The 21,637-nt window shown below is 43.2% G+C and overlaps 1 protein-coding gene across 1 annotated transcript; it reads left to right on the top strand.

Moving 5' to 3' along the window:
• The first annotated feature begins 6,421 nt into the window (after window positions 1–6,421).
• Window positions 6,422–20,990, top strand: MXD3 (MAX dimerization protein 3). The gene is made up of 6 exons (XM_068277072.1): window positions 6,422–6,828; window positions 8,474–8,570; window positions 12,458–12,487; window positions 13,984–14,098; window positions 19,410–19,584; window positions 19,675–20,990. The coding sequence occupies exons 1-6, from the start codon at window positions 6,759–6,761 to the stop codon at window positions 19,791–19,793; spliced, it is 606 nt and encodes a 201-aa protein (XP_068133173.1). The 5' UTR covers window positions 6,422–6,758; the 3' UTR covers window positions 19,794–20,990.
• The last annotated feature ends 647 nt before the right edge of the window (window positions 20,991–21,637 follow it).

Here is a 21,637-nt window from a genome sequence, read left to right as displayed (position 1 = left end):
CAAACTGTTTCCCATCCCCTCCTTGCACCTCTGACACTGTAGAAATCCTTGACAAGTTTTGGTGCGCCATATCAATTGATATGTATACAGTGCTTGGGGGGCCCCATGTAAAACTTGCATCGGGGCCCACAGCTCCTTAGCTACGCCACTGTGTACAAGTTTTATGCTCTGTTCAAATAATGACAAGGTTGTTTGAATTTGAGTACAAGTACTATAGTGGCCCTTATTCAATGCACTTGTTTCTCTTTTTTTTTTTTCCTAGAAGATACATTTTCATATTCTATTAAAAAAAATCTTTTCAGAACTCTTTTTTTAAAATTTAAAAAGTACAAAAAAGTTGAAGTACTATCAAAATTATTCTGCATATTTTCTTGCTTGCTGGTGGCTTCAAAGGCAATTTATTGATAAGGTGTGAAAATATCAACTAGGTGAAAAAGTGAATGGAATAAGGGCCGCTAAGTGTAAAGTTATCACTAAGTGTTAAACGACTAAACTCCACTGTGGGAGAGACTTTTAAAGGGATCCTGAAGTGGGAGTAATATGGAGGCTGCCATCTTTATTCCCTTTTAAACAATGCCAGTTACCTGGCTGTCATGCTGAGCTTTTGTCTTTAGTTGATTTTAAATCACACACCTGCAACAAGCATGCAGCCAGAGGAGTCACACCAGAGTCAAAGCATCTGATCTGTATACTAATTCTGGGCCAAAGATTTCAAGTATTAGAGACTGATCATCAGCACAGAAGTCAGGAAACTGGCATTGTTTATTAATGGGAACCTCCATATCCCTCTCACTTCAGGTTCCTTTGAAGGTAACCTGGAATGCAATAAAAAAAAAAAACTTACCTGCGACTTCTACCGATCCCCTGCAGACGTCTTGTGCCCAAGCCGGGGCAAAACGATCTTCCCGTCCCTCGCCGTGGCTTTGTTTTTTTTTTACTGCATTACAAGTTTCCTTTAAGCTTCTTCAATGATAAAACAGTTTGGAGCAAGTATTGCCCTACTTCAGGAGTCTTGCTTTGCTCTTCACCGTCTGAGTTTCCCTTCAGCCTTTGATGCCTCAAGCATTCGATAAAATGTTTCAGGCTAAAGAGACAGCCAAAAGGAGGCTATTAATAAAATGTTAAAGAGACTCTAACAAAATTTTGAGCCTTAATTCTATCCTATATGTTCCTATAGTTGTTCTAATGTGCTCTGTCTTACTGCAGCCTTTCCTATTTGCACAGTGGCTGTGTTATCTCTGTTATATGATCTAATTGTCTCTCTTCTGTCGGCTGAGGCTGGAATGTGTGGAATGTGCTGCACTACTTGTCATTGGCAGAAGCTATACACACCCTCTCCAGGCCCCCTGCACACTCTGTATGACTCACACACTAAGCTACTCTCAGCGTATCAAATTGCTATGCCTTATGTTTGTAAACCCTGCATAAAATGGCAATTACAAGCCAGGATTGCAGCAGGGAGAGGCAGAAACAGCACAGAGGGACCCAGGAGAACATAATGAATAGAATGGTATGCTTTTTATTGTAAGAATTTTACTGTACAGATTCTCTTTAAAGCGGGCTTAAACTCTCGCACAAGAGAAAAGGAAAATACAGGGGAAATCCACCCTGTGTGTGTTTTTAGAGAACAGCCTACCTAATTCTCTATTCAGAAAAAAAGCACAGAGCAGGGAGGCCGAGGAGAAGCAGAGCTAGCCATTTAGAGCTGGGGAAGGGCTGTTGCAAACAAGGGGGGGGGGGGGTTGCAAGGGGTGTCACTTACCTATTAGCTGGTGACAAACTGCGCGTCAGCAATTTCAGAGGGTTACAGAGTGGCGCAGGAGAGGCTGAGAGTGGTGTGGAGGAGACGGAGAGGCATGGCATTGAGCAGGAAACATGCCTCGGTGTCCCATTTGTGCCCCACGCCGACTCGGGTACACTTTACAGGTTATTATGCTGTTGCTTTTCTTTTAGATCAGAGAGGAAGTTCTGGGTTTAGGTCTGCCTGAATTAAGACTGAAATACACACTTCTGATTTTTACTGTATATAGCGATATATATAGCGATATAGCTGACCTTGTGTGAGAGAACATCTCTCATTTGTTATTTTCCTTTATTATGATTTGTAAATAGCTGTGTGTTTCTATTACTATGCACTTTGCACCCTAGCACTTTATCCATTTTTGCCCTGACGACGGCTCTATTTTTATGAGCTGAAACATGTCGTTTTTTTGGTGGGGGGTTAATTTCTGTTAATAGAATAAGCTCAGCACTATTAAATCTCTAGGCAGTGACCCTAGGTGGCCGGGTCTGATATAAAGCCACCAGGGGTGAATAAATTAATTCACTGCCTTTTGTATTGTTAGTTTATCTACATATAAGGAAAATAAAACGTAAAATGATACATTAAAGGATTTATTATAGGTTATGTGATTTTAACCAATATGAATAAAAGTTAATTTTTAATGGGTCTCAAACAGGATACAAAAGTGTGTTTACTTTGAATTAAGACAGATACAGATTTAGAGGGGCTAAAAGGGGACATGTAGATCTAAAGGCATGCCGAGGCCCGGTTTACATCAGAGTTAAAAAACAGTCCATTCCCAGATCGAAAGGGAACGGATGCAGCTGGATCCAATGTTAACCTACGGATCCATTCACATCCATCTGTTCTGCACAATCTGCTAGTTAGTGCAAGTTTCCTTCAGAACCAATTTTTCCAGATTGCTGAGCTCAGTAGAACGGAAACGGAAGCTGAAGCACTGCATTGGGGGCAATGAGAAAGCGGAACGTTTCTTCACACTAGTGAAGAAACGGACTGTTCTAAATAGAAAAATACACTTTGGGGGTGGGGGTCTGGGGAGGATGTGGGGGAATGGAAAATGAGTGAAAACTGATCCGATCGACCGGTGATCAGATCTGTTTTCACAGATCCGTTTGCCACTTCAACGCAGGTGTGAACCGGGCCTCACTATTGTAACTCTGTCACTGCACAGAAGAGGGACAACATTTTTTTTTAACAAATAGCCCTTTATGAATTAAAGCCAAAGTGAAGGAACTAAGCAAGGCATGAAATCTGGGCTGGGCAAGATGGGCAATAAAGTTTCTGCCCAGCGCTAACCCTGTCATTTTAAACCTCTAAAAAACTGTATGTTTTCTATCCAATGCTTCTGCACATTATCCTATATAATAATAGGCAACTGTCCCTGCGTACAGCAGGGACAGTTGTCTCTGTGTAGACCCAGCCTCACACAGGCAGGACGACAGGGACGGAGCCAGGCAGGCGTGTGAGCGGGCGGCCGGGTGTGCGGCGGGTGCGTGACGGGGACAGACCTAGCCCGTTTTTAAACGGGCTAAGGTCACTAGTAATACCATAATTCCTGTCAGAGGAGTGGTTATGAATTCCTCTAGCAGAAGACTCAGTTGAAGAGGAACTCTAGGAAAGCATTCACACTATGTTTAGAAGTGTATTCAGAATAAGGCCCTTTTCATTAGGGAGGCTGAGCTACGTGCTTGTTAGACAGTTCAATCTGCTGGCTACAAGCACCATTCGGGTGCAATTGAAACGCAGCTGAATGGCAGCGTTTGTATGTGTGCCATCGCTTCCCATGTGGTAGTGTTACCCGGCGACAGTGAACCCTGATATGTGGTGTCGGAGCACAGCTGTGGCTTTGCTCAGATAAGATGCTCACCAACCAATACAGCCCTGCCTTTAGCAATAGTCCCCATGTAGTAATTCACAGTGAAATTGTCCCTATGGACTGCCTGTATACTCAATTGTAAAGGCTGCTGCTCCAATCATAAAGGGCAAATGTAATGTTCATCAGTCAGGTGGCATAATCTAGTAACTAGTGGCAGTAAGTGGTGTCCAGGGCAATGGAGCTAAGGTGGCTAATGATGTGATGGACAGTGCAGGGCTTATGTTTCACCAGCTTCCTTGGGAGGCGAAATATCACACAGCCCAAAAACATAAACATGCACACAACCAATAGTGCAACAGGAATCCCGGCCTGGGCTTGTCCCGCCTCTTACACAGCTGAATTAAATCTAGAAACACAGTTGATTTCAAATAGACTGAAAGACTTATGGTGCCCATATGGTACAATTATTTTCATACAATCTTACCATTTCTATGTGGTATAAGGGTAAATTAAGTGAATATACTCAAAAGATAATTTAGGCAGTTCCCTTATATTACATAGAAATGGTAAGATTGGATGAAAAAAAAATGTACCATGTATGGGCACCATAAGAGGCTGTGATAAAACACAGGATGATTGGGACAGTACAGGTCACATAACACTATCCTACAAAAAAATAGAAAAAAAAGAAAAAGTAAGACCATTGCTGGAGGTACCACCAGTTCAAGTAGTCCCCACCAGTATAGTTAGCTAGAGGTACCCCCTCCCATCGTATGGGTAGCCAGAGAGGCCCCTAGTAATAAAGGTAGCAGAAGTAGCCCTCCACCATAGGTAGTAACAAGAGAGGCCCTCGGTATAGATAGGCTCCCAGTACAGGTAACCAGATGACCCCACCCCCCCAACCCCGTATAGGTAGAAAGAGGGGCTCTGAATATAGGTGGCCAGATGCCTCCCGCCCCCCTCCAGTAATAGGTAGACAGAAGTAATCCCTTAGAATACGTAGCAAGAGGGGCACCCAGTACTGTACTAGTAGCCAGAAGTAGTCCCCCAGTATAGGTAGCCAGATTAGCCACATTACAATGGTGGCTACCCATTGTGGGTAGAAAGAGGGGCCCCCTAGTAAAGATAGACAGAAGTAGTCCCCAGTATACTTAGCAAGAGGGGCCCTCAAAATAGGTAGTGTTGACCTACTAATCTATGAAATGATTGGTATCAAGTGTAATTATAAACATATATAGCTTTATTATATTGAAATTGGGATTAAAAATAGAACATACATTTAAAAGCATTGACCTCCCCATTATGCAGAGTAGCGAGTGGACTACATGAGAGAAGTAACACTCCAGGATCTGACTTACCTTCTCCTTGTGTCTCCATCTCTGTGATTACAGTACAGTCTCTCTTAATGTAGTCTGCTGGTCATGTGACAAGAGATGGTGCTGTAGTCATGGAGATAGGGACACCTAATAGGAAGGTAGAATAGTTGATGGAGCTTGGAGAGCTATGTTACTTTCAGGGCGCCTGATTTGTACCCCCTTATCGCCTTCCAACAGGGGTCTCAAACTCGCGGCCCGCGGGCCATTTGGGGCCCTTGATACAATATTTTGTGGCCCTCGCCGGCAAAAGCTTCCTTATAGTTCTCTTCAGTGCTCCCAAGTAATCCGCCGCATCCCCGCCACTAAACGAGGGCTGCAGAGCCCCCAAATCGCCTGGGGGGCAATCCGCCGGCATTTCCCGGAAGGGGCAGAGCTTTCAACTTCAGCTCTGCCCCTCCTGACGTCAATCGCTGCACGGATCGCCACCTCTCCCCGCCCCTCTCTGTGAAGGAAGAGTGAGAGGGGCGGGCAGAGGCGGTGATGCACCGCGATTGTGAAATTCCTTATGCGGCCCAGCCTCATCCTGACTTTGCCTCCTGCGGCCCCCCAGGTAAATTGAGTTTGAGACCCCCTGAATTAGACCCACTGGTTATGCCTTTGTTTAGGGGCCCCATGGCAGTCACTATTGCTATCCCCACACCACTGACCAAGACTAGATTACTGAACAAGAAAGCCTGAAAATGTTGAAGCAATTGAACAAATGTCAGCCATTTAATTATTATGCATTTATTTTTTATTTATAATAAAGAAATCATACATTAAAATGTAACTTAGTATAGCCAGCGTATAACATTGTACTATACTGGTAAGGCTGCTGTCTTTGATGTGAGATTTGAGCCCTTTTACATGGGTTTAAATCCTGGCTTAAACCAGTACATAAAACAGTAAGGAATCTTCAGGCAAGGCTCCCTAATGATCCTGGTCACCTATTGAGCATTTAGGTGGCTACAGCTCTGGCTGTTTGAGTCCACCAGGAGAAAAGCACAATATAAATGTACTATGTCTTGTCTTGTTATTGTAGAAGCAGTAGAGTGTTGTACTGTTTTAGCCATCTGTGAAAGCAAGGAGTTTTTAATCAAGATGATACATTTATTGGCTAATTTGTTATTCAAAGCCACTCAGTCCTGTCACTATGACAAGACCTTCTGCCATTTGTACTCATTATAATCAGGTGTTGCTAGCTCTAGCCTTCTGTTTGCTGCTCTTTTTTTCCTTGAATTGATCTCACAGAGTCAGTATTCTCTTCACATAGCAATAAACACATATTCTGGGGCGAAATTGTGGGTTTTGAAATTTGAAAGAATCCTCTATTCCCGCCTAATTCTGTTGCTGTCTGGAATGACGTTTGACGCTGAGACCACGCCTCGCTACTTCCAGTAGCCAATGGGCGCTCTGTCCTCGGAAACTCCACCCGTTCCAGGAAGCTCCATGGAAACAGGGCGCTGTGGGGTGATGCACGGATCAGCTGTGGGCAGCGGGTGGCAGGAAAGGCGGATGGGCTCCGTGTAGCGGCTGCATCTTGCAGTGTGGAGACGGAGGCGTGAGAACGGTCCATACGGTGCTAGAGAGGGGGGTGTGCGCGGTGGGCGTGTCGGGGGGCGGTGCTGTGTGGCTGTTCGGTGTCAGTTACATGTATTGTGTAGGGAAATAATAGCTGTGTCGGCCGCGGGCTGACATACACCGAGTACGGTGCGGTGACAGTGCAGATCCGCCCTCCCTCTGATCATCCTCACTGGCCTGCACTGACCCCGGCCCAGCCGACATGGAGCAGCTGCCCAGCAACCTCCAGGTCCTGCTGCAGGCAGCCGAGTACGTGGAGAGGAGAGAGAGGGGTAAGTGGCGACATGGAGCACATCACGTACTGGGGCCTCGGCTGCCTGTGTGTGTGTGACACCGGGATTACCTGCACTGTCTGGTCTGCCACAGACGTCCGAGCAAGCCATGGAGCTGCGTACACTGATTGCCTATGCTGGGCCATGTATGGCCTGTCCTACAGCGGCCAATCACATCCTGCTTCCAGCTTCACAGCAATAACAGGCATCTCTGAGCCTCTGCAGGGCTCCTTCCTGCCATAGATTTCACACCATATTGGAAATCTCTGCAAATGATCAATAAATAGATATTGCTTTTGCTTTAAGCATATATGTCCTGTTTTGGCACCCATGTTTACTGGGGCTTCCTATCTGCACTAAAGGTCCTGCTCTCATAGACATTCAAGAATCCTCCGCAAATAGTAGGCCAACAAACATCTCTGGCTGCCATAATGTATGCAGATGTCCCCCATACAAATAGCAGAATTTTGTAGGCCCTATTTAAGCAGACAAATCCTGGCCAAAGGTTCAAGGATGCAGCAGTATCCGAAGAAAAGTCCACTGCTGAAGGGTGACATGGCCAGTATACATGATTGCTGGTTTGAGGCTCAGCTGGAAAAAAAAAAACCTTCCCAATTAATTTGTTTTTTTATCAGAGAACAATTGAGTGCTGTGGCAGTCCTTCTTTCAGCAGATGGTCTGTTGATACCGCAGATCATTGGTTGCTTTGGATGTGCATCGTATCATGGCTATGGGCAACTTAAAGTGTGGCTGCATCTCAGATAACATCTCTGGGATGGAAAATAAATAAATAAAAGGATTGGAGAAAAATATATTTGCGTGGTTACAGCTTTGTAAACAGGCCCTAAAACCTCATTTGTGAATGGTGAGCATTTTTAATGCACTATACTGTTTGTCATATATAGCCTGATACATTACTATATCTACTGCCTTTACAAACATCAAAATCATTTTCTTTTTAATACATGAAGCCCAGTGTAATCTGATCGTCCCCTCCCACTGCTATGTATGTTTATCTCAAGATGTTTCCTTGTGTAGCGTAGTACTCCATTGTATCACACAGTCTATATCAGCGCGCCTATCCATAATATCTCCTTGTTTATGCCTATTTGGAGATGACCCTCCTCCCTCTGACTTCTGGGACATACTCCTCCACTAGATTTCTTTGTGTGTCGTGCATCCACCCTCGTTCTCGTAATCATTACTTTCTCTAAATTGCAACTGGTAATGCTTAAGCTGTTTTTATTGTTTCATTCCTGTGCTTCCTTATACTGCCGTTTCCTCGACATGAGCTAGACATGAGATAATCTTAGTCTGTTAGATACGTTTTCCCTTTATGGAAACCCGAGACAGTATCTCTAGTAGCCAGTGAAATATACTACAAATGATAGATGAACTCTGACTGTTGTGGACGAAACTGCTGTTTTATTTAACATCATTTGCAATCGTGTTGTGTTGACTCTCATGCCTGTCACCTGTGCTATGATTTTCTAGGCCCCTGTTTTGCTGCACGAACCAGTAATGTTTTCATTTTGTAGTGTGCAGTATAAAATAGCTAGATTTTGTATCAGCCCTGCCTTCCTGGGGCATGTGAACGTCCTTGTTTATGCAAAATGACTGCAACAATTTGTTAATTATATTACAGAAGCTGAACATGGGTATGCGTCCATATTGCCTTGCAATACAGCCACTCCTGGCAGGAGAAAACGGCAGAGAACCAACAGCAACCCTGACAGTGTTAGGTGAGGATGTAAAACGAATGTTTTTTTTTTAAAAGATAAGGATACCGTCATAGTGTTATTAACTATTGAGTGTTGTAGCTGTATGTATTCATTCTTTTATGTTTGTCACAACTGAAAAATATCACAGGGTATCGTATTGGTAAACAGTAGTGTTTGTTTACACAGTGTTCTCCCCAGGCTCTTTTAGCCGGGTGCTCCACCCGGCTAGATTTGGTGACCACCCGGCTGTCATCGGCTCACCTCCTCACCTCCTCCTATGCTGTAAGCACAGTTGCCCTGCATTTTCAACTCGCCCCACCCGGCTACTTTTTCATGCCACCCGGCAGCTATTTCATGCCACCCGGCTGGAAAAAAATTCTGGGGAGAACACTGTTACATATTAGCTGCAGTAGTGGAGTTCCTGCAAAAGCTGTACCATCAGCAGAGCAGTAAGTCAAACAATTATTTTTCTTTCTTTTTTTTTCCTGCGGGATCAGAGATAGGTCAGGAAATGTGTTCCTGTGTATTGCAAAGGTGCTCATATAACTAGCGATGTATAGACAGGTCGACCATGCAATCTCTCTCTCTCTCCCTCCCCAAATAGAGATCTGTTGTCTGCTCACACAATACACCACAGGCCAATTCCCAGTAGATTTCAGTATGAAAGCTATCCGTAATCGGCCTAGCGTGTAAAATGTTGTCCCCTCGGTGCTTGTGCTGTGTAAATTTTCATCAGCCCCTGTTGGCGCGACTCTGTGTCCTCTGCTATAACCCAGTTCCCACCAGTGCTGTGGCACTTGGCGCCACGGGGTACAGGCATCCGGTAACTGGGGTGACAGCTTAGGATGTCATGGGGGACATTTAATGTCTGGTGCACACCACGCAATTTCCCATCAGATCGGTGGGTTGAATCGACTATTTCCGATCACTTCTGTACAAAATCGTTCAGAAAATCGATTGTAAATTGGATGGAAATTGACCCATCGATCAGATGGAAAATTGCATGGTGTGTGCCAGACATTACACTCAGGGGGGCAGTGGCCGGGAGTCTGTCGCGTACATCGGTCGTGGTAGGCCTGAAAGACAAATCTAATTTAAACCAAAGTCGCAATCACCAAGATCACAATTTCGGAATCGTCAAAGCGGCGAATATCGCGGTTCACTTTAAAGATCCCCAGTGCTGAAACTGATCAGGCTGATAGAAACCAGCATTCACTCATTTTGATGATTTTATTACAAGGTCCGGAGTTGAACTCTGCATGTCTTCTGATGGAGGGAAAATACTATGGGATGTTTATAGTCGGCACTTTTAGTTTTGTATGGCTCTCTAATGCTGGGAATACACCATGAGATTTTTTGTTTGGCAGATAGATGGTTCGAAAGATAATTTCCGACAGGTCCGATCTTATTTTCAAACGTTTTTCTGATTTGATTTCTCATAGAAGTGAATAGATTAGAAAATCGATCGGACTTACCGGTATATACTTTTTGTGTGGGGAACCTTAAAAGAATCGTCAGGCAAAAAAAAAAAGTTTCACTTTCCTGGGGCTTCTACCAGCCCCATGCAGCTAACCTGTGCCCTCGTAGTCACTCACTGCTGCTCTGGTCCCCCACCGTCAGTTTCGTTTTTTTCCGACCTCGGGGTCGGCGGGCCGCATTGCGTACATTTTTACACATTCCTGCTGGTGCATAAACAATAACACGTACATTTTTACACGTTAGTGGTGCAACGCGTAAAAATGTATGTGTTAATGTTCATGCACCAGCAGGAATGTGTGTAAAATGTACGCAATGCGGCCCGCCGACCCCAAGGTCATCAAAAACGAAACTAGCTGGCGGCGGGGGACCGTAACAGCAGTGAGTGACTACGAGGGCACAGGATGGCTGGTAGAAGCCCCAGGTAGGTGAAACTTTTTTTTTTTTTTGCCTGACAATTCCTTTAAGAAATAAACTGTGGTCACTCTCTCCTTAGGGCCCGTTCTCACCTATAATCTGCGGGAGTGATTTTCCCGCGATTAACGCGGAAAATTCACTGGACACTGCGGCGGTTTCGGGGCGATCGCGATTAGCGTGCTTTGCACGCTAAACACAATCGCTAATCGCGAAACGCAAATCGCCGCCAAACCCCTGCATGCAGCGCGTTTGCGGTTATCGCTAACCGCAAACGCGGCAGTGAGAACACTGCCACTTGCTACAATGTGTAGCGTTTTTTACAAAACCGCTAGCGGTTTGCCATGAGCGGGAATCGCGCGATTCCCGCTCAGGTGTGAATGGGCCCTTAGGCATTGATGAAGAACTAATATGTGTTTGTTAAAGGTTGCCATAGCAGTAAAATTAGTGGAAGATTTTTTTTTTCTAGACTACCATTTATGGGTTTATGTTTGTTGGCCTACCCTCCTTCATCAATGCCCTAACTTCCACTGCTGAGCAACTACGCAACGTCCCCCCACCTAGTGTCTCTCTGTCCCCCTCCCTCTTCAAATTGTAAGCCTTTGGGCAGGTTTCCCCCCCCCCCCCCCCCCCCCCGCCCGGCGGATCGCTCAAGACCAGTCTTATCACCCGAACGACAGTCTGTACACACGCCCGATTTGGCGTGCGGACGACGGGACGTTCAAACGACCCGTCGTTCGGAAAAATCCGACGTGTATGGGCCTTTACACCAAAATGTTCACGTGACTGTGTATTAATATATTCAAATGTTCAGTTACGTGGTCTGTAACCTTATTTGTTGTATAGTGCTGCATAATAAGTTGTCACTTTAAATAAAATAAACAATAATCTTGATTTTAAGCCATACTTTGATTGAATCTGCTGTGAAATCGGTGATGCAAATGGTGCCTGATCGAATTTCTGTCTGAAATTGATAGTTTCAGTTGAGTGGACCAGACGTAAAACTTTGCTCGATCGTCTGCGGGCCTAGAGCACATCGCTAGTGGCGTTAGATTCGGCAATGACCAACACAGAATAGCTGCAGTACTCCCACCTGTCTGCTGGCGCGTGTCCTCCAAGGTTTGGTGCTTTAACTTCACCCTGCGCGTCTCCTCCTCAGTGTGTCCTCGTCCTGTCATGTGACAAGTTCAAACACTAGAGGTCCCTCTAGTGTTTGAATTTCAGCTTGCAACATAACATGAGGAGGAGACCCGCGGACCCAGGAGGACATGCACCAGTGTACAGGTGAGATTACTGCTGCTGGCCGCAGCACGGATGGTGGGAGGTGAGGCAGGCAATGGCTGTTCCACAGATTTTGAATGGATTTCACGCCATCTGTGTATGGTCAGCCAATAGATCCCTTTCTGATCAGATTCGATCACAGAGGGATCTATCTGACGGTATAAGTGGGTGGCCACTGATATCGGGGAGATAACATTTTACTCCATTTTTACCCTCTGTTTTTCCAATCAAGATGCAAAAAAAACAATTTACTTTAGAAAGGATTAGGTTCTAAGATAGAGATCCTCAGAAATGGTGCCCATACACAATACGATTTTTCCCGGCAGATTCAGTCACTGATCGAATCTGTAGAAGATTTATGTCACCCGAATGTAATTTCAATTAATGTCTGAAATCAGTCGACATTACAGATCAGACTTTTTCTTTTGGACGTATCTGGTGAAAGTCTGCCTGTGTATGGCAGGCTTAAATTGGGACCTGTGGCTGAGATGATGAGCCATAAAGGAGAGGTTCTACATTTGTACTAATAAAGTGAATTGGTAAATGTCATAACTTGAATCAAAGCAATCTATGCTATAAAGTATTCAGACAATAACAGATCATCTTTAACTACAGTCTAATTCCATCTGTCAGAGGGAGGAGTAGATGAACTTGCAGTTCTTTATCTTGTGTAACATATGACGTCTGTATCCATTTGCTGACATAAGAGTAATTTTGTGGTTGTTGTTTGTTTATAGGTCTGTACATAATGAATTGGAGAAACATCGGTAAGTGACCGAACTCCATGTAATCTGACTCGGCATCATGATTTTCCTATGTGTTGCAGATTTTGACTATATATCTCTGTGCTGCATTGCATCTGTGTACAGTCATGACATCTAATGTATGTGTATTAGCATGACTGAAAACCTAAGGTCCACAAATAAGAAAATTAGCATGTACATGTATTCAACCAATGGAGCTCATTTCGACACTGGTTTGCTGACACTGGTTCAATTCATGCTGAAGGGAAGAAATGCACGTGCACTTTAGCAGAGTAGCCAGACTTTAATAAACGTCCTATTTGCACTAACAGCGCACATATAGGACGTTTATAAAAGTCCATATTGCAAGTGGTTAAAGTCAAAATACATGAATCTAAGATAATGGGCTAATCTGCTACCTGTACAACTAAGCTTTTCTTTAAAGGGATACTGTAGGGGGGTCGGGGGAAAATGAGTTGAACTTACCCGGGGCTTCTAACGGTCCCCCGCAGACATCCTGTGCCCACGCAGCCAATCCCCAATGCTCCAGCCCTGCCTCCCGTTCACTTCTGGAATTTTAGACTTTAAAGTCTGAAAACCACTGCGCCTGCGTTGCCGTGTCCTCGATCCCGCTGATGTCACCAGGAGCGTACTGCGCAGCCCCAGTATGGTCTGTGCCTGCACCGTGCGCTCCTGGTGACAGCGGGAACAAGTACACAGCAATGCAGGGCGCAGTGGTTTTCAGACTTTAAAGTCTGAAATTCTAGAAGTGAACTGGAGGCAGGGCCGGAGCATCTGTGAGGGGTTGCGTGGGCACAGGATGTCTGCGGGGGACCATTAGAAGCCCCGGGTAAGTTCAACTCATTTTCCCCCAAACCCCCCCCTACAGTATCCCTTTAATGTTAAAATTATTCCAAATAACCTATTATTTTGCTAATCTTTGCCACATCACCACTGCCACACTTGCGCAGACAACATGTGGCAGTGCAGAACACACCCCTTCCCATAAGGCTATATGGTACACAGTGTCCTATTCCTTAGGTGGGTCCAGCTTCTCAGTACTTCAAAGAAAGATTCAGTAAATTGTTGTCTGAGATATCAGACCAGGAGGGGGCATATCTGTATTCTGCATTAAGTTAGATGTAATCATTTCTGAAATAGATCTTACTATGTAACTACAGTTGCATGTTTCAAGGAAGTCTGAAGGGGAAAAGTTGTAGTGTATTTGCCAAACTATGGTATCGAATCAGCTGCTGTGCTGATCCTTTAATTCTTGATCTGGAATAACAGGATCGAGAAGTTTTGATGCTGCTTCTGTCATTAGCTGCATGCTTGTTGCAGGTGTGTGACTTGTATACTACTAAAGCGAGCAACCAAACAGCTGGCATTTTTACAACCTATGCTAGTATCGGCCTTCGATTTCTTATTCATGTTTCCATTAAGATGCAGAACATTACGGTACATGATGGACATTGGCAGACCTTCATGATTAAGTGTTCCAATGACTTTTATGATTCCAGGAGAGCACAGCTGAGAAGATGTTTGGAACAACTGAAGCAGCAGGTCCCTCTGAGTATGGACACATCCCGGCACACAACACTGAGCCTCCTGCATCGAGCCAAGCTACATATCAAAGTGAGTCCTGGAATTGTACATTGAAGGCTCTCTGTGGTCAAATAACCTAAAAATAAATTAAAACATATCCATACATATGAAAGTTGTTGTTTTTTTTTATAGTGTGATTCCAGTCACATTTCAGGTCTTGGATACACTATAGAGAAAAATCAGCAACTCTGTTAGGTCTTCTTTGTGTGCCTTGGGTGGAGTCTTCATATATTCTTCTGTGGGAAAAAAAACCTGGCGTGAAATCAAGTGTTTCAGTTCATTTTAGACGTGTTAAGTGGGTTTCAAATCTGCGCTCTGCATGTTGAGCCACACCAGACGTAAGTATACTATTTCTTTATAGACCTCAGTTCATGCAAAGTGACACTGAAACAAACGGTGAAGAGTCCTCCCCAAACTTGGCACAAAGATGGAGTTATGCAATTCTCTAGAATATATTATTGTATGCTTCAGTAAGATTTATTTTAACCCAAATAAAGTAGTCCTCCTATTAAAAAAAAAAAAATGTACAGTCCAGTTTTTTTTTTTTTTTTTTTTTTTGAAGCTTAGCACAAGAGATATATCCAAATTAGAAAAATAGGATTCACTCCCACTGGTTAGAAAAAAAATTGATCCGTTTGCCGCATCTAAATATAATAAGCATAAGCAATGAAAGCCTATTTGGACAGTGTCCATTCTCACTATGCTGGTTCCCATGTCCGCTTTGATGGCTGCTGTCACGCATATACTCAGGTGTCCCATGATTCTGCCGCTGCTGACTTCTCCATTCGCTCCCAGGAAACAGATCAGTGCCTAGCAGCACTAGGATCTCTATTGGGTTGCAAAAGACCAATGGCAAGCAAGCAACAGGTAGGCCAATGAAAAACTTCCCTGTTCCTAGAGAGAATTGGTCTATTGTGATCCTATGGAGAGGCCCATGCTCCTGCCGGCCTCCAGTCTTTACCAGGTTCTGGAAGACGAGTCAGCAGCAACAAAATTGGGGGACATGTGAGTATTGGCAATCGAAGTGGAGGAGTGCAGCGGATGCAAAACAGATGTGCGATCTAGCGAGGCGCATCAACCTTACAGATGCGTTTACTGTCCTGTTTTGCATCCGCTGCAAGTGGGAACTGAGCCTTAATGCTCTTTCACCGAACTGTATTGAAGGTACTGTGCATGCAGGCAGGAGATATTAGTATTGCACATGGTGATCATAGGCTTGTGTATATAATACTCTTATAGAAACCCAGTTCATAGACAACCTTTCCTGTGCAGATGTTCCATAAAAACTATTTGGAGCTCAGTAGGAAATGCTGGAATCAAGGACAGGTGATTGTTACATGTAGGACGCTTCAACACTTGGCCCACTTTTCCATGTCTCAGCTGATCCTGCACATTTCCACTCACAATAACCATTCTAATTGCGGGAATGGCAGGTGTAGCCGGGCGGAAATATCTTGAAGTTGGAAAAGTGGCATCCTATCATAGTGCTAACACAAAAGTAATTATGATTTTCACTATTACCGGTTGTACTGTAAATACGTAAAGATATTGCATGGCTGTATGATTGTTATGCATCTGTTAGTAATTAATGGGTGTAACTGAAATGGACAAACCTGTTAATTAAAATAGTGCTGGAGTACTTATTGCCATGTGGTCGACGCAGAGAAAAGCAGCAGTATTTAATTTACATTTGCAGTGCCTGCTTCGTTGTGCAGCGTTGCTGCTTTTCTTTTCTGTTTTTGATTCTTCACAGTACGAACTGTTTAGGTCAAGGGCCATATCGCTGTTCTTGAGATTACTAGGGGGCTAAACTAGCAAAATGTAAACACAATTTTTGCTGACTGCCCCAGGTACACTATGCCTATTACATTTTGTCAAGTAAAACATTTCCATGGGTAATAAACATTATACTATGTGTAGTTAACATGTCCCCTTCGGTATATAGCCTTTCTGGTGCTGGCTTCTAATCAGTGGCTGCTACTCCTGCTGGTGCAGTGACGGCATAGTGGCAGATGCTAATGAGTGGCTGTTGCTTGGCGGCATAGTGGCAGATGTTAATGAGTGGCTGTTGCTTGCTTAGTAATGGCTGCTTCCTCCCGTCCTCCCCACCCTTTACTCACCATGTCTCTGATTATGTTCTGCCTTTCTTTCTGCTCCTCCACTACCTCCTTTATCAGGACTCCTGCAGCCATGATCCAAGGTCCCATAGAAATTGCTACATGACTACAGAAAATGGCCGCTGGAGTTGTTTTCCTATACTAATCTTTGTGCAGTGTTCTGTCCAGAAATGTTTTCCAGCTTGGTGGCATGAAAAAGTGGCCGGGTTAGGTGTGATGTGGGAATGCAGGGGCGGTGCTTCTCTGTGCAACTCTGCTTACAGCATATGAGGAGGATGAGGAGGCGAGCTGATGACAGCTGGGTGACACAAGTTGGTCCCTGCATGCAATGTCACAGTAACACCAGAAAAGGCTGGACTTTAAAATGCATGTCTTATGTAATCCAAACGAGGTATATAGGATTCAATTCAATAGGCACTCCTTGCTCCACTTACTGTTATAAAGAAGCACATAGTGCTCCTGCAGGTTGGCCCTACACCATGTGCCTTGCTCTTAGATTTGGACACATAGAGAACATTTGTTTGGATAAGGCATGTTACTGTCTATCTGAGCTTCCTCTCGGGGTCACAGGTCCATGGCACATCAGAACAAACAAACTAATCAGGAAGTTAGCTGCAACCTTTGGTACAGGAGGTATAGAAAACTAGAATGTAAAACCATTTTAGAATAAACTCCTAGTATCTGTTTTCAGGGCTTTGAAGTAAGAGCAATTTTTGGGTAGCTGGAGTTGGTAGTTTTATAAACTGAGGCGTTAGATGATTTTTGTATCCACTCCATAGCCATGCAAGAGCTGTGGAGTCAGAGTCAAGGAGTTGGAGCAATTTTGGGTACCTGACGTCTGAGTTGGAGTCGATGGTTTCGTAAACTGAGGAGTTGGAGTCAGATGATTTTTGTACCAACTCCAAAGCCCTGCTATTTTGTACTTGAAACCTTTCTTAAAACCATATTTCAATATCATGCACATAGCTCTAAGTCATGTGACTGACTTTTGAAAAAGAATATCTTTGGAAGGGCTGCATCAAAAATGAAAACTGTAATGCCTGGTCATCTTTACTAACAATGATGTTGAACTAGAGCGCTAAAGTAACTGTGTAATTAAATATTCATACATATACAGTGGGATCTGCATATCATGGGTAACAAATATTTCAAGAGGCTAGTAGTACATTTTATGTTTCTGATTTGCAAGTTCAGTTATACCAAAAGAAATCGACTATTCTAATAACTTAGTCGCATGACCACTTTTTAGATGAAAAATTGCTTTATTATGTCTTTGTGTGTGTTCCAGGTGTGTTGTTAAAAAGACATCAGTTAAAAACCTAATGGCTAGCATGGGACCTTCCTAGAAATAATTATTGTAAGTATGCAGATCTGGGAACTCCAGCTCACTGCCGGTCTCCCCAGAGATTTGTACTACGGTTAGTTTTAGTTTAGTTTTCAGTTATGAAACAAAATAAAGGTTAAAAGTCCACAGAGTTTCATTGGCTTGGGCAAACAGAAGTTATAACTGTTTTCATTTATACTTTTTCTAAAAATCTAGACTTCAGCAGCAGGTAAGCTTTGATTGATACAGAGTGAAATGCCACCTTTGTTATGCTCCAAGAATTGCTAAGATTAAACTGAACACAAGGTAAGAGGTATATGGAGGCTGCCATTGTTATTTCCTTTTAAACAATACTAGTTGCCTGGCAGTCCTACTAATCTGTTTGGCTGCAGTAGTGTCTGAATCACACCAGAATCAAGCATGCAGCTAATCTTGTCAGATCTGACAATATTGTCAGAAACACCTGATCTGCTGCATGCTTGTTCAGGGTCTAGGGCTAAAAGTATTAAGAGGCAGATGTCCAGCAGGACGCAACTGGTATTGCTTAAAAGGAAATAAATATGGCAGCCTCCATATACCTCTAACCTCGAGTGCACGTTATACCTCAATTCTGCGCACACAACCATCCAGCCTCTCCATCTTGTTTGTAACACAGTCCTATCTGGTTTGGCAGACTCCATGTTGATATCCGTCACTAAATTAGTGCATGTGTGGAAATATAACTAATAACATCTCCTGCTTTGTGCAGGTGATTACTGCAGAAAGAAGAAATACCTGGGCTGTCTGTACTGAAACAAAGTACACATTGCACACTAGAAAACTGTTTTACAAATTCATAGCCAAATGCTAATTGAATTGGAAAGGTCATTTTAAACAACATAACATTTAAAAAGAAAAAAAAAATATATGCTGGTAATCAGTTGGTATGTGTAAGGCTCCCTGCACACTGCAAATCCGTTTTCCAATTCCGATTTTCCCTGAATACATTCAACAGAAACGGATAAAAAGACGCAGCATGCAGTAAAGATTACAAATCGGAATCGGATGTAAAAACTGATTAAAAAGCGGAATCGAAATCGCATGCAGTGTGCAGGGAGCCTTAGATGCGCGTTGGTACGCATTTTTTCGACAGCAGTGCATTGGGAAGATTTTAGTTAAAACGCGTTAAGTGTAAAAGAGGCCATAGGAAAACATGGGCATTACTTAGAAAATCAGTTTTCTTTCAGTTTTAACTGAGAGCAACTGATTAAGTGTAAAAGGACCCTAAGGGAAACAGATCTCTGAAAACTGCTCCAATTTCCGCTCAAACTGATCCGTTTCGATTATGTTAAAGTTCAGTTTCCCCATATTCTCCCCTACACCTATCACCAAAGTGGATTTATTTTTTCTGGCTAGAACGGTCTGTTTCCTAGCTAGTGTGTTTTTAGGATCCGTAACTCATTGCCCACAATGCATTGCTTCAGCGTCTGTTTCCGTTCCGCTGGGCTACGCAGTCTGGAAAAATCGCTGCAGCACCAAACTTGTGGTCCGTACAGCAGAGCATGCGGAACGGATCCATAGGTTAACATTGGATCTGTTTGCATCTGTTATGGTCTGTTCTGTTACGATCCACGACCAGACCGTTTTTTTACAGCTAGTGTGAACCAACTCAATACATTGGCTGCCCTATGCTTGGTCAAAGCAGTTTATCATTAACACTGCTAGGGATGATCATGGTACGGAGTTTGATTAAAACAGCATTTTCACAATCAAAGCATTTTAGAAGCATGGGAAAAACGTAATCAAATATTTTGTAATAATTTGTACAACTTGGAAAACATTTATGAATTATATCCTGGGCTTCTCTTTTTAAATGCCAGTTTTTGATGGTCTGACCCTTTTGATACATTGTACATTGCAGAAGCTGGAGGATCAGGAGCTGAAAGCAAAGACTCTCAAGGAAAAACTGAGGACAGAACAACAGAGGCTCCGGCAGAGATTAAAACAGCTCCTGCCTTCCAGTGGTACAGAACGAATCAGAGCCGATAGCCTGGACTCCTCTGCTCTGTCTTCTGAGAGATCAGACTCTGATCAAGGTGAGCGTTGGCTGAAGACATTTGAGCTCATGCTTACTCTTCTCCTAATGCTGATGACTTACAGTGCTGTTCTTTTTACTTCCTTTACAGAGGACTTGGAGGTTGACGTGGAAGGAATCATCCTGAATGGCAATGAAGGAGACCTATTTGTGTCTTTCAGTGCTGGTTTGGAGCACAGTTACTCCACTCCAGCTCACGCCTGGTTATGACAGCACCAGGCATGCACAGACTCGTACAGCAATAACACAAGGAACAACTATTTAAGAGTTTTTAAGTTAACAACTGTCAAACACTTGACAGTTCTTGATGGCTGAAACACGTGCATTGTCCCTTCATGAAGAGAGGGTGCATTATCAGATAAATAACCCTTTATTGAGGGACTCAGTGTTTGCAGAACAGCTATTTTCACCTCTTGAACTTCTGCTACTGTCTGACATGTTTTATTTTAGGGTATTGTTAAGAAGAACCTGTAAAATGGTGGGTATAAGCCAATAATACAGTGAGCACTAAGATGTTCCTGTCCAGTTTCATCCTTTGCTTTTATGGATGTTTCAGGTCTGTTGGTGGCTATATATATAGAAAATTGTGTTGCAGAGAACATCTGAGGAGCATAACCGAGCTGTCGAAGAAAGGTCTACTGATGTATGAATATTACTTGGGACTTCTGGACCTGAAATGCACTGTCAGCACTGGAAAGCAAACCATAAGCATTAATCAACCAGCAAATGGTGCTACTGCAATCATCTAACTTATTGTACATATTTTAATGCTGTCTGCATATCTGTGCACTGGCTGCACAGTCAGTCCTTCTGGATCTATATAAAGAAGCACTTAGGTATTTGTGCACTTGAAAGAACACCATTTTAACATCTTTGTCTATTTTTGACCTTTGCCTATGAGCACTTGTATGCTGCAGGACATGTGAAGAAAGAATGCTGCAAGAGTTTATTTATGCCATCTTCCAGCCTTCTTGCACCAAATAAACTTACCAAACTCCCACCCAAAAAAAAATGGAAAAAAAATCAATCTTTGTTTTTTATTTTTGAGACTATGGGAGGGGATTTAATGTTTACAGATAGGGTTTAAAGTTGTAAGACCTTCTTGCCATGTTACCTGAACTTGCTGAAGAACACAGGAAACTTGCTCAGGCCTGCACTAGCTGTTTTACTGGTACACTGACTGCTTTGTAGAAGTTCAGAGGCCTGCCCAGAGATGTGGTTGGTAAGATGGGCAAGCCTTCACTCCTGACAGATTTGGTGCTGTCAGAGACCACCTACCGTACTTACATTCCTAAGCTCAGCTGACATCTTTCATGTACAAGTGTTGGCTCTGAGCAAAGATTCAGTTATCAAAATAAGCTTTTTATATTGTAACCTCTATTTTAGTAAATGTTTTGTTCTGTAAAAGTGCCTGTATTTCATTTCTATTGAACTCTACACAAAAGCTTACAGTTAAAAAAAATTCTTAAAACCAGGATTCACGTGAAATTCTTCATGCACTGAGGAATAAAATGGCCACCTTTTTTAGTAGGAGGAACCGAGAGGAGAGGAAGTTTATTTATTTTATTTTTACAAAAAACAAGGGAAATAGTGTGTTATGGGGAAAAGAAGAGCTGAGCAAAAAGGAAAAAAAAATCATTGGTTAGTGTGATGTAGAAAAAATGCCTCATGCAGTATGGGAGAAATCATGTTTACTACTGGCGCACAGGGCTAGAGGGTTTTTTTTTATTCCCTTAGATGAAGACATGCCCCTTTTTTTTTTTTTTTTTTTTTTTTTTCTTATTTGGATACAACCGTTTAACACTGAAAATCTAAGCTATTTTGCCGCAATTCCATTTGTGATTCTTAATCAGGGAGAGATTCTCCCTGAACAAGAATTGCAAATGCAATAGTGGCTCAATTTTGCCACAGTTTTTAGTATGAAACAGACTTGTTTTCACTCTGTGCTATTTTCTGCTACTGCTCTATTTTTGTCTTCCTTTTAACAATACCGGTAACCTCCTAATACTTCCTGAGTCACTGACATAAATAGAACAGACGTTCAAAGTGTCCCT

The sequence above is a fragment of the Hyperolius riggenbachi genome, chromosome 3 (assembly GCF_040937935.1).
Source record: "Hyperolius riggenbachi isolate aHypRig1 chromosome 3, aHypRig1.pri, whole genome shotgun sequence".
Lineage (NCBI taxonomy): Eukaryota > Metazoa > Chordata > Amphibia > Anura > Hyperoliidae > Hyperolius > Hyperolius riggenbachi.
The sequence above is the reverse complement of the archived record's forward strand: the minus strand, read 5'-3'. Positions and strand labels throughout refer to the sequence as shown.